Source organism: Eleutherodactylus coqui, chromosome 7, assembly GCF_035609145.1.
Source record: "Eleutherodactylus coqui strain aEleCoq1 chromosome 7, aEleCoq1.hap1, whole genome shotgun sequence".
In the NCBI taxonomy this organism is placed as follows: domain Eukaryota; kingdom Metazoa; phylum Chordata; class Amphibia; order Anura; family Eleutherodactylidae; genus Eleutherodactylus; species Eleutherodactylus coqui.
The window spans coordinates 222,095,016-222,110,754 of NC_089843.1; the positions used below are offsets into that span (position 1 = coordinate 222,095,016).

At 45.0% G+C, this 15,739-nt stretch overlaps 1 protein-coding gene across 1 annotated transcript in view; it reads left to right on the plus strand.

The window, feature by feature from the left end:
- The window catches only part of LOC136573203 (protein unc-13 homolog A-like), a 178,161-nt gene extending 174,786 nt beyond the window's left edge, over nt 1-3,375 (plus strand). The window contains exon 42 of the mRNA XM_066574475.1: nt 2,139-3,375. Within this exon, the coding sequence (XP_066430572.1) occupies nt 2,139-2,424 (286 nt within the window). The 3' untranslated portion in view covers nt 2,425-3,375. The remainder of the gene's footprint in view (nt 1-2,138) is intronic.
- The last annotated feature ends 12,364 nt before the right edge of the window (nt 3,376-15,739 follow it).

The window sequence follows — 15,739 nt, forward strand, 5'->3', positions numbered from 1 at the left end:
CCATCAGTCCTTCCCAACTACAATGGCAGTCAGCATAAATCCGTGGAGCGCAGAGCCCGCCCCTCCCCCGCTGTGTCTTATCAAACCTTGGTGCATCCAGTTGAGGCTCCAATGGATGTGCCGGTGTATAAAGGCGCCTCCAGACACAACGATTATCGCGCAAAATCTCTTAAAAGTGTCGAAGGTGAACAATAATCGTTACGTTAAACGTGCGCCCATCGCGCACTTTTCGTTCATCGTTGTCTCCGCTTACAATCCATCGTTCGGCTCATCGTTTGGTTTAAATGAAAATCATTCAGTCGTTTAATGATTTTTACCTCGTTTTCACCTTCACTGATGCCCGCGCCATTCAAACAAACTATCGCTCAATTATCATTTAGCGTCCATTTTCCAATGATAATCATTACGTTTAAACGGTCGCCTTTAAAGGCAAAACCATCGCTCACTTTTGATCGCTTAAACGAATTTTGAGTGATAATCGTTGCGTCTAAATTGGCCTTATATGTGCCCATCTTTCACTGTTCTGCCGAACTACAGTTTTCAGTTCTGCTTGAAACCATCCTTCAGAAGAACAGCTGATAAGTAGGACCGCACGCTGTGTTCTGCCGCGGTGAGCTGATTACAGCTGTTCTCAGTTCTCAGACCTGCTGGCAGAACAGCTGATAAGCAGGACTGCATGGTGTGTCTACTGTCCATGGTACCGAATTCTCCTCGGGGAGCCCACGGCTGAACAGTTGAGCTAATTACAAAGCTCAGACCTCCTGCTGAGTTCTGTAACAGATGCCAGAAGCTTGTTTGCATGCAAATGAAGCTGATAAAGTACTAATAGCAATTAGTGCCTATCAGTATTTTATGCAAAACGATCACTGATCTTTCGATCTTTTGAAAGATATCTGTGTGTGTAAATGGGCTTTAAGGCTGGTGGAGACAGTGGCTGCCAAGATTGTGAAGTAAAAGTAAGGAAGGAGATAAGAATCGGTGCTTCTTAAGGCCCATTTAGAAACAACGATTATCGCTCAAAAGATGTCTTTTGAGCGATAATGGTTGTGTGCGTTACACAGCAAGATGATCGGTCAAACAGTAAGGATTGCTGTCCTCCTCTTCTCCTTACTGCAGGGTTGCTGCACCCCCCACAGTGACGTGGAGATTGAATACAGTGGCGGTCGCACATGCACAGCTCTGCCCCATTCACTTCAATGGGGTTGATGGAATAGCCAAGTACAAGCACTCGGCTATTCCCAGCAGTCCTATTGAAGATGACTGGAGCGGCACAGCAAATGTGACTGCAAGACCCCCATACTCAGGGTTGGTGGGTGTCCCAGCAGTGTTAGCCCTAAGAACAGACTTTGATCCTCTATCCTGTGGATAGGGAATGAAGGTCAATCTTCTAATACTGTGTTTCACAGAAAATAAGACCCTGTCTTATATTAACATTTGCACCAAAAGAGGCGCTAGGTCTTATTTTTGGGGGATGTCTTATTACACTTACCTAGCAGGCTCGGTCCAGGTCCCTCCCGCTTCTCTCCACAGCTCCGACACGCTTCCTGCAGTCCTCAGCTGCTCATACAGCATCACTTCCTGGACACAGGATTTATAAATCCCGCCTCCAGGAAGCGATGGCTGCGACTGTTTTTTCGACTGCTGCTCAGCCAATCAATGCAGCGCTGGATGAACCAATCCTATGGCTGTGATTGATTTATCCAGCACTGCCTTAATTGGTTCTTCCACCACTGCTCAGCCAATCAACAGCCATCGCGTTTTAGAGGCGGGATTTATGAATTGGCTGAGCCGTGGCCAATCACAGCCATCGCATCGGTTCATCCAGTGCTGCATTGATTGGCTGAGTAGCGTTCGAAGAATCAATTACAGCCATCACTTCCTGGAGGCGGGCTTTAGGAATCCCATAACCAGGAAGTGATGATGTACGAGTGGCCGATTATTACGGGAACCGCGCTGAACCTCTAGAGAGCAGCGGGAGGGACATGGACCGAGCCTGTTAGGTAATGTATTCTTCCTTTTTTAAAATGTACTGTAACTAGGGCTTATTTTGGGGGAAACTGGGTCTATAGATTTAGTGAATTGCAGCCTGTTATACATGCGTAGTATCAGAATATAAGATTTTGCTTCTCTCCCTTTAGCACCCTAGGCAATGAGAACGGTCCAGAGTGCTACGAGCTGCAGGTATGTGTGAAGGATTACTGCTTCGCACGGGAAGACCGGACGGTGGGCACCGCTGTAATGCAGCTCAAGGACCTGGCACAAAGGGGCAGTTGTGCCTGCTGGCTGCCCCTGGGCCGGCGTATTCATATGGATGAAACTGGACTGACAATCTTGAGGATCTTGTCGCAACGCAACAATGATGAGGTGGCCAAAGAATTTGTCAAACTGAAGTCTGACACCCGCTCGCCTGAAGAGGGCAGCTAGGGCGATGGTCTGTTTACACCGCCATTACACCGATACAAGATTACCCTTTTTCACTGCCTTGCACCCCAGGCCCAGACCTGTAAATAGTTTGACTACATTTTGAAATACACTTAACCCAGTCATTGCCAGCGGTACTCCCAAAGCTCTGCCTAATATTGCCGGGTGTATTTCTGGCAGTGACGCGGGTGAAGTGTACATAGACACACACACCAAGGGCTGCATTCATATGTGCCATTGTGTAATGTTCTCCCTGCTGGACCACATAAGCACAGTTAGGGGGCCTTAACGTTTGTCCTGCATTAAGCTGCTGGGCAAGTCATAGCACCCTGGCAGTGAGAGACCATGTTTCCCTACAAATTAAACAATTGACACATTCCCTCCCTTGACCCGTCCGTTGAAGTTGCCTGCACCCCCCCTGCTGTGTATATAGGATCTTCCTGTACCAGTGTCTTATTCTGTGCAATGGTGCTGCATGGGTATTAGTTTTCAAGGAACAGCCCCTTAAACCCCAAAGCTCTTGGTATACGCCAGTCACCTCATGCCTGTTGCAATGTCTTGGACAGTCACCCACTTGCACGGTACAGCAAAAAAAGGACACTGCCAGCTGGGTAGCACCTCTGTCCTTTCCTGGAACTGCCCAAATTATCCAGCACTGACGGGATTAGGAATTCCTGAGATTATTCAGGGCAGGACAGTAAAGGCATCCGATCCCCCTCCCCACACGAATACTGCACAAGGATTACAGATCCCAACCTAGTCAATGAGGTGTGGCTTGTTGTTTTGGGGAAGGATGCCGCAGTTGTCCCACTTCCTTATTTTCCTGCCCATCGTGTATAGAGATTTCCTTTATCTTCCTCTTGGGTGCATGTGAAGACGTTTTGCACTAACTTGGACATTTTTGGTCTCTGTAAAAATATTTTATTATAACAGCCATTAAATACAAATAAGAAAGGCGATGTCTGTGTGATTATTGGTGTGACCGCACAAGGACCGACCGACCGTGTGTTTGTACAATCAGTTGTAGTTCAGGCCGTTATTTATTACCTAAAGAGCCGTATAATGTCCTGTTCATACGGGGAAGTCAGTAGTAGAAGAGTATGCAGTAAGCCCCCCTCCCTCTGGGGCTAGGGCGGGTAACCGGGGCGAATTTATGGGGGAACTCGGACCTCCGTAGCAGAAAAACAAGACTTCTATAACCTAATGACCGATTTAGATTGGATTTTCACACTAAATTCCTTTTTGGCCTAATGACAGGATATACCATAAATGTCTGATAGGTGAGGCCCCGCCCATCGCTGTAGCCACCACAGCCAGGTATACACGATCGGGCAAAAGCTTTATCACAACAATTTTTCCAGTTTTTTTTTATATTTTCCCAGTTTAATGTCTCATATGTGCATAGAACAAATAAACAAGTTGAGATGAGTAAAAGTAATGGATTAACGTTATTTCACTAAATTAAATCTAGATTTGTGACTCTTCCCAGTCGCCCCTCCAGCTGATAGAACAGCTTCACACCATCGAGGCATTCTTTCTATAATTGTATTGATATTTCTTCCCAACATTGTTGCAGAAGTTCCCACAATTCTGCTGCACTTGTAAGCCGCTTTGCTTTCATCCGTCTGTCCAGCTCATCCCAAAGAAGCTCAATGAGGTTTAAGTCTGGGGACTGTGCCAGCCATTCCATTCTGTGAAGTCTACCAACTTCGTCTTGTCTACTTAAGTAGTTCTGACATAACCTACTGTATCAGTATGTTTTAGAACATTGTCTTGCTGTAATATAAACCCCTGACCAACTAGGTGTACACCAGAGGGTATTGCATGGCATATCAAAATGCGTTTAGCCCTTTTTGGCCAGTGTGTCAGTCACCCTTCGTAAGTTACCAACAGATCCAGCAGAAGAGCCTCAGGTCATCACGCTTCCTCCTCCATGTTTGACAGTTGGTGTCGCACACTCAGGATCCATCCTTTCACTACTCTACAGAATACAAAAACCCTGCGTGATGTGCCAAAGATGACAAATTTTGATTCATCAGTCTGTAAGACCTTCTTCCTCTCGTCAGTCCACGGGAGGTGCTGCTTGGTCCAGCAAATTTTCTTTTTTTTTTTTGCAATCTCAGCATTGGCTTCTTACTGATACTCTACAAGTCAGACCTGCAGATAGAAGTCTTCTCTTCATAGTTGAAATGCAACCTTGTTTATTTTTTGCTGCATTAAGTTATGCTTGAAGATTTTCTGCTGTGCGGGAACAATCACACAAACGGTTAACTTTTAAAAACTTGCCATACAATTTTATAGTGGATCTTGATCTACCAGACATCTTCCTATCAAAGTTTCCTCCAGTTTCCAAGTGGCTTTTGCTGGTATAGGAAACTGTACTGATGGCCACCTTGGCTTTCTTGGCAATTTCACTGCAGGACAGACCTACACTTCTAAGGGTTAGGATTGTCTGTCTCAATTGCATTTTTCTTGCCATTATGATAGCCATGGCATCCGTCCTGAAGAGCAAAACTGTCTAAATCCTAGAAGATGTAATGCAGTCTGTTCGAACACTGGCTATATAGCATTAGAGGGTTTGAAAGTAATCTACAACAGTTGAGACATCTGGAGGGATAGTTTGTGCAGTGACCGAGGAGCTGGTCACGGCCTAGGAGACAGCGGGGTAGAGTTTGGGCCTTGTCACAGTGGCTCTACCGTCTCCGACTCAGAGGGTAACCGGTGACACGTCCAAGGGCCTAGGGCAGGTTAATAAGTGGGGAACCCAAATACTGGATTACCTTTAATCCTTTTAGTCACGCGTGACGCCATTTCTCCTGTAGCAGAGGAGCCCTGGATGGTGGAGTAAATCATCTCATGTGCAGCTTCCGTGAGGGAATTCGAAGTTGGTGGAGTAAATTCACACACACGGGTACTGTTTAAGACACACCTCCCGGAAACAGACGGGTGGCTGGTCATTTTACTGTAACTGGGTTACAACTTTCCTTAAGTGGATAACAATTAGGCAGTGGCTTGACAAGTGGTGTGACAGGGAGAACTAATGAGATGCAGGAGAAACCACAGTCACAGTTATCGGTAGGTCCTGGCCTGGTACTCTACTCCTTCACTTTCAGTCTCTACCGGTCTACACTCACACGCAGAAGAACTTCTGGGGATGTGGAATCCCACAAACACTAGGCCATCCTTTCAGCCTCCTCTATTCCGTGCCTGTGGGTTGAAGGTACCCACAGACAGTGGCCTTGTTCCTCTCTCTTCAAGATAGAAAAAACGTCCCAAAAACTTCCGCTCATACCAATAAATAATAAATAGTCATGTGACAGACAAAAAGATACAAAACCCAGACAGTCATCTGCACGTACCAGACCGTTAACTCTTTCAGCGCTGCAGGTTATGCAATACACATCATTCTTGCAACATGAAAGACACTGACAACACAATGCTGAGCATACACACCATTCAGGCGGGGCCCCGTTGTATCGGGCCACTACCTTTGTATCCAATTTCAAACCCTAATTTGCTTTCGGTGCTGCAGAGCAGCTGTTCTTGAAGTGTTCCCTGAAAAAGCCCTTTAGTCAAAATCATAAATTCATAATATTGTTGCGTTTTAGGTTAAAATTTCATAATATTTTTAGGTTTTTAAGTTTTTTTTGAACCTTTTCACATTTTTTGGTGGACTTGAACTGTGTTCACATCAAAAATAACTGGAAAATTGAGACGTTCTAAAACTTTTGACCAGTCGTGTGGATTGATCCAGATACTGATAGATTGCAAGCTCTTGCGAGCAGAGCCTTCAGTTCTATTATTTGAATTGTTAATTGGTTCATTAGTCTTCTATGTCTATATATATATATATATATATATGGACTCGGAGATACAAAGTGCTTTGGAATATGCTGTTGCTATACAATCAAAGATCTCTGTTAAGAGACTGAATGTAGAGGCGCCGTGCTTCTTCCATCGAACTCTCTGGGAGTTACAGAAACAGCCCAGCGGTTCCATGGAGGGCGCTGCCACCTCCCCATTTATTATGTCGCCTGGATATAGTCTAAAATGTGAAAACCATTTAAGGGTGACTACTCACTAGTGTTTGCGAATTTGCTGCGTTTTTTCCCCCAGGTGTCTATGGGGCTTTCTAATGTTAAAAACATATTGCGGCAAAATCGCAATTTACAGCGAAATCGCAATTTTGCGTGATACGATTTTAACATTAACAAGTCCCATAGAGCCCTGGAGAAAAAAATAACCGTATTGGGTAGTCACCTAAAACACTAATTTAAACTTGAAGTAAACCCTAGCGCTCCTCGATAGCCTTAGACCACCGATGACATTTGGGATATTCCGTTTACTTCCTTCTGAAGCATTTGCTATTCTATCAAGTGCAGACAAAGTAGCATCGCTGACATGTCAAGATAATAGATAGAACCTTCATACAAAGGAGAAGCGTGGATGGGGCTTTGGAATTTGTCTGACAGGGATATCTGCAGTATTTTAGTAAGTGACCCCTTCTTCCTGGGGCTGACACGTACTGAAGCCCGCAGAAGCTTATTTCCAGTGATGAATTTAAATACAGTTGTGGCCAACATTCTTGGTACCCTTGAAGATTAACAACGCCATGTAAGATATCTCCCGAAATGTGTTTGGTGCAACGGCTTGGACAGAAGGTTTATAAAATCATAGATTTGCTACAGAAAAAGATGCAAAAAATAAAATAAAAACATTGCTGAAAAAAGGATACAACATGGAAAACAACGCCAGGACACAATAAATGGCGCATTTAAGACAAAATCAGACTAACCTGTGATTAACTGGAAATTAGACTACGCGATCCCATCTGGTCGGAGCTCACATGACTTTATTTAATCTATCAATGGCGGCTTTAATGCGTAAAAGGCCAGTTTTATTCCCTGCCCCTTATTATTCACAAGAGCAAAGACAAGAGAGCCGTCCAAGCAGACACGAAATGGTATCACCAAGCAGTCTAAAGAGAAATGCAAACCGGAGACCAGCTCCTCTGCAGTCGCTCCCATGCAAGGACTGGCTGCAAACCACAACAGATGCACAGGAAAAGGGAGAAAGTCCAGCGTAGGGTAGAAAACCCAGACATGAAATAGAAGAACAGGAAGCGTGTTGCCCTTAATAATAGGCATCAAGGCACATGTGAGTAACACTTAAATCACAATGGACAGCCAATAGGGTGCTTGAAACAAAAACACATGACACCAGAGGCAAGATACAATAACAAGGAAACATTGACGAGCTGCTATTTATATGGTCGAGCAGTGTCGCAGCATATTTAGTAAAACTTTATTGTTCTTTTTACTTTTTTTTTTAGTCCCCAGACAGGACAACAATATGCGATGACTTGCTTGCTCCTGCAGTATGATGTAATGCCATAGCATTACATCATATTGCAATCGGGCAGGCAGTCTATCAAGCCACCCCATGGGGAAGGCTTGATAGGCATTCTGCCAAGACAGCCCTTGGGCCTTTCAGAAGGGCCTCAGCTGGCATGACACCTGAACGGCTCCCTGCGATCTCAAAAATGACAGCGCATTTAAAAGGTTAACAGTTCCGATCAGCCGCGTGGCTGATTGGAGCTGTTGCCGCTGGTTGTCGACACCTGCGCTGTATGAAGAGAGATCGCCCCGCGCTCTATCTTCATACATACACCGATGCTGCAGGACGTAAATGTATGCCCTGCAGCGTTAAGGGGTTAATAAAGAGTTTTTTACCCTTCGCTGGACTTACTCCACTTCCCTGTGCAAGCAGTCTAAAAGGTACAAGACTATCTCCAAATTCACTCTGGCATCTCGGCTTCAACTGTCAAGAACCTTTCAGGATGCGCTGGAAAGAGGAAACTTGATGTTTGTTCAAAAGGTGGCAAAAAGCCACATAGAATATTGAAAGAACTTCAGACTGAGCTGGCGACAGCCAGAGTGATGGCGTCACCCTGCACCATATGCGGCGCACAGGACAGAACAGGCTTTATGGGTGAAGGCCAAGGAGGACTCCACTGATTAAAGAAAGGCATAAAAAAGAGTGACTGAACTTTGCCAAAGTAACAGAACAAATCACAAGCCTGAGAAAATGTTGCCATTGCTGCCAAAAGTTGTGCAACCAAATATTAGGAAGGGTGTCTTAGTATTAGTGTAGCTTGATGCCACCAGGAAGCTAGGGGGTTTGACAGGAGGAAAGCCCCTCTCACACCCCCAGCTCCCCATTGGGTGACGTCAGACAGCTTGTAGCAGCACAGTGTGTATTGATTGCTGGCTGCCGCGGACGGTTGGGGTTAGGGATGATGTTCCTTTTAGGCTTACATTATTACATCAGCTCCAACCGTCCGCGCCAGCCAGCAATCAATTCACAGGATGCAGCTATACATGTACCACTCCCGTGGATATCCAGCCGGCGCCATGCATGCCATTACCGAGGTCCGGCCATCTGTGGAGAGGAGGCTGGACAGGAGCTGTAAAGTCAGCTGTAAGGGTGGAGATGGAAGCGCAGCTTGGACCGGCCGGTTAGGGGAAACTGCTGCAGCAGGAAGCGCAGCGTAATCGAAGAAACAGCAGCATGTGGCAGCTGAGCAGCGGTGGACAGAAAACTGCCGGAGCGGCCAACAAACAGCAGCCGCGGGAAGGTGGTTTAGGTGCCTCAAATCCATATGCTGTGCAGGGGGAGCAGTCTTCACAGACGGGAACCGGCCGCATAGAGCCACTATTGACAGCAGGGGAGCAGGGTGCGGAGAGCTGCATGAATAGCTGGTGAGCCGGGAGGGGAGAACAACAGGGCACATTACACGGGCGGGGATTACACAGCATGAGCATTCGCTGCAGCCAATCAGCTTCTGGGGGCGTTACTAGGCAGTCTGTCTTGTTTCCACCAGGGCTTCCTGGTGGCGTCAAGATACACTAATACCAGGTGTCTTTAATCCTGCCCATTTAATATACCATGTTTATTCTGGTCACTTATGGCCATCTTGGAGGATGAAGTGATGTAACCAACACAACGATGAGCATGCCGACTGCTGGTATGGATAGTAATATCCGTTCAAGGCGAAAGTGGAAATCAATACATATCCTATTCATCAAGAAAAGTACAATAAACCCAATAAAAAGCATCACAGGATGGAAGGAAGCTCAGGTAATAAGAGTAGTGATACCTTGCAACAGACAGTGGAGTAATGCCGGCCGTGGAGCCGACCAGCGGGTGAGCCGTGGATATGATTACTGTGGGGGTGAAGCTGTGGATGGGAATACATTCACTGCTGACGGTCTGAACTAATACTGTATAGTAGTTGGATTATAGTTGGCGCCTACCACATATTTAGGGGCGGGGGCTGCTTAGTACTATACTTGCACATAAACAAGGCATAGAGCGGGTGCCAGTCCCACTAATACGTGTCGTACACCAAGCAGGCTTACCGCCTAATGATGCCCCGTATGATAAAGCCCAGCAGGCTATCCTGCACCTCACAAGACCACACCAGGACCGGCAGGCTGGGCTCTGCCAGTATTGTAGAACCAAAAATAATGATAAATACAGATAAATAGGAGGTATTGGTTAATATTTTTGCAAAATGTGCAAGCGTGCAACGCACTTCAAGGCCTCGTTCACACAAGGGAGTGCATTAGTGGCGCGTGAAAGGATTGCATCTATTAGATCAATGGTTTCCTATAGAAGCCACTGGACATGTGACTGCGAGGTCGCATCTAAGGTTTGTGGTGCGTGAAAAGATAGGACCAGACCTATCTTTGGTACAAGCTGCGCAGGATTTCCATAGACTCCTATGGGAGCTGGCTAACACGCACCACGCAGCTCTCCATTGTGCAATTTCACAGCTAATTAAGCTTGAGACTTAATAGCTGGAAACGACCGGCTCACGCGATTCTTAGTGCAGTATAGCCGCAATCTCTTCACACGCCTGTAATACACTAATACCACGAGCCCTACGGACGGACTCACACCACCAGAACTGCAATGAATAGAACACATTTATTTCAATGGGTTTGTTCACATAAGCGTATATTTCCTGCACCAATATGCGCAAAATACAGGAAGAACACATCTTGATCTCATTAGACCACTTCTGGATGGTTGCATTGTAACAGATTTTTGGGCACACAAAATAGTGTTAATTACACTGATGTGTGAGCAAAAAGGCAAGGTTTTCCCCCAACAACGCTATGCTCATGCGTATGCAAATATGTATATGCTTGTGTGAATACGGCCTAAGGGCATTGTCTTAGGAGTCCATACACTAATATTACACATGGTGGCTGCACTAATAACGCCCAAAAGGACAGTTAGCCCAAGCTCAAAGAATAAAAAAGGAAACTTACGTGTTTTGTCCAAAATACAAACTAACTTCCACATTTATCAGTGCTTTTTTGCCTGCAGTGTGCTATAGATGCCCTGCCAGTGTGGCGCACTGTGGTGATACAGGGCAGTCCACTGCTTTGCCAGCAGGGGTTGTAATCCTGTATGGTGTGCGGTATCTATGGCTGGCATCCTTGGTATCAGTTCATATGTGCGGACTATGTCTGTCTGCAGTCACACCTCCCCAAATCTGGGTTGAGGTGAGTGGCTGCTCATTATTCGGCACATGAACATTTAGCTCCTCCATATTGGAATCTGGCTTTCTGCATGCTACGGGAGTGGTATATGGTGATTGAGCCGCCCTGAGGGGTATCAGGTGGTGCGGATTTGGCTTCTTTTTCTGTGAGTTAAGTTCAAACATTAAATATTATATACTATGAAATAATAAATTAAAACATAACTTTTATTATGTATCAATTAAGAAAGAAATGGTATTTATACATATAATAGACAAAGGGTAACAAATTACCAACAGCCTAGTGTCAGCCTACCTAGACGGAGCCCCCACCCTGAAAAGGGCGACTCCAACCAACCCGGTCCTGGTAATCCCTGCAATAATGCTGATGAGAGGGAAGAACAGAAGTATGAGGCCGGCTTCACACTGGCAATAGCCTATCTTGCGTTGCGAGAGTGAGTGAAAGCGCATGAAAATAAAACCAATGATTTTCAATAGTTTCATTCTCATTTGCGATGCCTTCACTGGACAGTGCGAAGAAGAATCTGCTCTATCGCCCATGGTTTTCAATGAGGCCGGCGCCAGGAGCGCTGGCCCCATTAAAAGCATAGGGAGTACATCACGCTCCCTTGACACAGCTGTGACAGAGGTCCGCGATGCTATCCAATTGCTTTCAATGGGGCAGACACTGCTGCAGCCGCCACCCCATTGAAAGCAATGAGTTGTAGGCATCCGCCACAGTGAGGATTTTTGGGGAAGGGCTTGATATATAAGTCCATCTCAAAATATCATCCCTAGCTGTAAAGAAAAGTAAAAAGAAAAATGTAACTCACCCAGACAAGCTGTCCGCCTCTTCTGTTCATCCCCGGCTGTCATCTTCTGTCTTCTGAAGGCCAGGGATTGAAAGATCCCCACCTCCAGAAAGTGCTGCCTCTGATGGCTGAGCGCAGTAACCAATCAGAGGAAGCGCCCAGCCATCATTGATTGGTCACAGGGCTCAGCCAATCATCAATTGATGTCCTCTGATATATCTATACATACCATGTTTCCCTAAAAATAAGACACTGTCTTATATTAATTTTTGCCCCAAAATGGGCACAGTGTCTTATTTTTGGGGGATAGGGGGCCTTTAACTCACCTGGTCCGCGCCGTCCCGATGGTCTTCGGTAGCGCTGTGGTAAACTGCGTCCTCCTCGTCTCACAGCTGAGCTTCTTCCTGGTGACGGGGCTTTGAATACCCTGCCTCCAGCAAAGCGAGTGCTGTGATTGGCTGCTGGCGCTCGATTAGCCAATCACAGTCCGCGCTCGATTAGCCTATCATAGCCTTCACTTTGCTGAAGACAGGGTATTCAAAGCCCCCTCACCAGCAGAAGCTGAGATAGCAGACCAGGAGGACTTAGCGGTTTGCGGCAGCGCCACCGGAGACCATTGGGACACTACGGACCAGGTGAGTACTGATTTTTCTTTGGGGGTGGGGAGGGCATGTTAGCTAGGTCCTACTTTTAGGAAAACACTGTAGTTATTAGAACGCCTTCTTGTTACAGTACTGGATATAATAGATGATGGGAGAGATCTCTGTACTGACCCCTGATATATCTATACATAGTTATTAGAGCGCCCCCTTGTTACAGTCCTGGGTATAATAGATGGGAGAGATCTCTGTACAAACCCCTAATATATTATACATAGTTATTAGAGCACCCCCTTGTTACAGTCCTTGTAATAAGTAGATGATGGGGGAGATCTTTGTACTGATCCCTGATATATCTATACATAGTTATTAGAGCGCCCCCTTGTTACAGTCCTGGGTATAATAGATGATGGGAGAGATCTCTGTACTGACCCCTGATATATCTATACATAGTTATTAGAGCGCCCCCTTGTTACAGTCCTGGGTATAATAGATGATGGGAGAGATCTCTGTACTGACCCCTGATATATCCATACATAGTTATTAGAGCACCCCCTTGTTACAGTCCTGGGTATAATAGATGATGGGAGAGATCTCTGTACTGACCCCTGATATATCTATACATAGTTATTAGAGCATCCCCTTGTTACAGTCCTGGGTATATACATTCATGTGACAGTCGGGATTCCCTGCTACAGCAGGGCTGCAGGGTCCCAGAAGACCCTGATTAGCTCTGCTAGTGACTAATGTCACTAAAGGGGGTGTTTTCCCCTTTAACTGCGGCTCCTATGGACGCCCCAGCTACAGTGGGAGTGTCAAATTGAAAAAAAAAAGAATCTTTAAAAACACGGGACTGTCCCCCAGAGGTCTTATATGACATCATGGGGGACATAGATAGTAAAAAACATAATTACATGCATAAGTAGAATAAAATAATATATACAAAGGTACAAAACAGCCTGGTCCTTAAGAGGTTAAACCTCATTGACCACTTTTCTGCCTAATCCCCCAATTTAGGGCTGATTCACACGAGCCTATGCGCAAAACCCGCTCGCCCCTTGTGTGATGTATTTGTACATGGATGAGGCTGTTGAGGTATATTTGCGCATGTGTCTGTGCGTGTTCCTGTACGTTTTGCGCATGCAGGGCCAGTTCACACATAACACATCCTTTCCATAGATTTAGTGACTATATAAACCTCGTTCTGTCCAGATGTGTTCTTTTACCTTCATTTTGCAGTGTCACACCCTTCCATTTGCGTATTTGCACACCTCCCATACAGATGGGACTTTTGCAGAAGGATAGAGCAGGTCCTACTTTTTACTGCGCCCACGAAACTCACTCCTGAGAATGAGCTCATTGAAATTAACGGGGTTCTATTCTCTGTTTAGAATGCATAGAAGCCCCTAGCCAGATCTCTTGGTAGTCACATCCTGTGCTCTTTCGTGGTAATAACTTTACAGTTTCGTATCCTCTGCAAATATTGATATCCTACTGCGCAATTCCTCTACAAAGTATATTAATAAGAATAGGGTCAAAAACCGACCCCTGTGGTACCCACTAGTAAAGGCGACCCCTCCAATACCGACCCACTAGTAACGGTGACCCCTCCAATACCGACCCCTGTGGTACCCCACTAGTAACGGTTACCCAATCAGAGTATTTACCATTTATAAGCCCCTTCTGCTTTCTATCCCTGACCAGTTACTTACCCACTTACATACATTCTCGCCCAGACCAAGCATTCTCTTCTTATATACCAACCTTTTATGCGGCACAGGATCAAACACTTTGGATCTTCTGTATCTGGGCTTTTCCAGAGACTCCACGATCCAGTCTAGAACTTACCTCCTCGTAGAAGCTGATCAGGTTGGTTTGTCAGCAGTGATCTCTCATAAACCCGTGGTGATATGGAGTTATACCGCTAGTTTCCTTGAGGTCCTCCAGGTTGGCATCTCATAGAAACCCTTTAAAGAGTTGACACACGATAGCAGTAAAACAAAAACACACTTACCAGCCTGTAGTTTCCAGGTTCACTTTTTGAATATTGGCACCACACTAGCTATATGCCAATTCAGTGGAACAGACCCGTCACTATAGAGTTCTTAAAGAAACAAGGGTTTGTCTATCACATTACATAATTCCATTAGAACCCCGGAAGTGTATGCCATCACGACCCGGTGATTTGTCTATTTTAATCTTTTTAGGATGGCTCTGCACTTCTTCCTGGGTTAGACTGGTTACATTTAGTGGAGAGTTTACTTTATCTCTTTGCATCTCATCTGACATTTCATTTTACTCTGTGAATACACTGGAGAAAAAACTATTTAATAGATTTGCTTTCTCCTCTGCAATTTCCCCTACATTATTTATTAGAGGGCTGACACTTTCAGTATTAACCTTTTTACTATTTATGTAGTTGAAGAACATTTTAGGGTTAGTTTTATTCTCCTTGGCAAAAAGTCTGTCTCCATTTTTGCTGCCTCTATCTGATTTTTACATTTAGTAGAGTTTACTTTATCTCTTTGCATCTCATCTGGCATTTCATTTTACTCTGTGAATACACTGAAGATAAAGCTATTTAATAGATTTGTTTTCTCCTCATCGCCCTCTACAATTTCTCCTACATTATTTGAGGGCCGACACTTTCAGTATTAACCTTTTTACTAATTATATACTTAAAGAACAGTTTAGGGTTAGTTTTACTTTCTTTGGCAATAAGTCTCTCTGTCTCCACTTTTGCCGCTTTTGTTTGCCTTTTACATACATTATTTCCTTATCGGTTTTCATTGCTTCTTCACTAACTTCTAGTTTAAATGCTTTATTTTTGCTGTTCATTGTTCCCGCTACATTTTTGAGGTACATTAGTTTTCTCATATTCCGAACCCTTTTATTCCTGTAAGGTATAAACCGTTCACAGTAAGTATTTAAGACTTTAAGCATTTCCCATTTGTTTGTACTCTTATTTTTGAGGGCATTGTCCCAGCCAATAAGGTTATGGGCATCTCTTCGCTGATCAAACCTTCCTATAGTATTTTTGCAGCTCTCCGATAAAACTCCTCTTTGAAAGAGAAGTGTAAATTATATTATGGTCCCCATTTGCCAGATACTATTAGCCAACAGACCTGACACAATAACAGCGGTGCAAGCTAAGGGGTAAGTCCAAAATGGCCGTCCCGCTAGTTGGGTCCTGTACAAGTTGGGTAAGGTTATTATTTTTAGTTATTGACAGAAACGTGTTACCTTCCTAGGTTGGTCAGCTCTGCATAGGCAGCTCTCATTTTGTTTTGAAAACCCTGTATTCAAGTAGACCTACCTGTACATACATACCGGCTCCTTGAGAGCCTTTGCCTCCC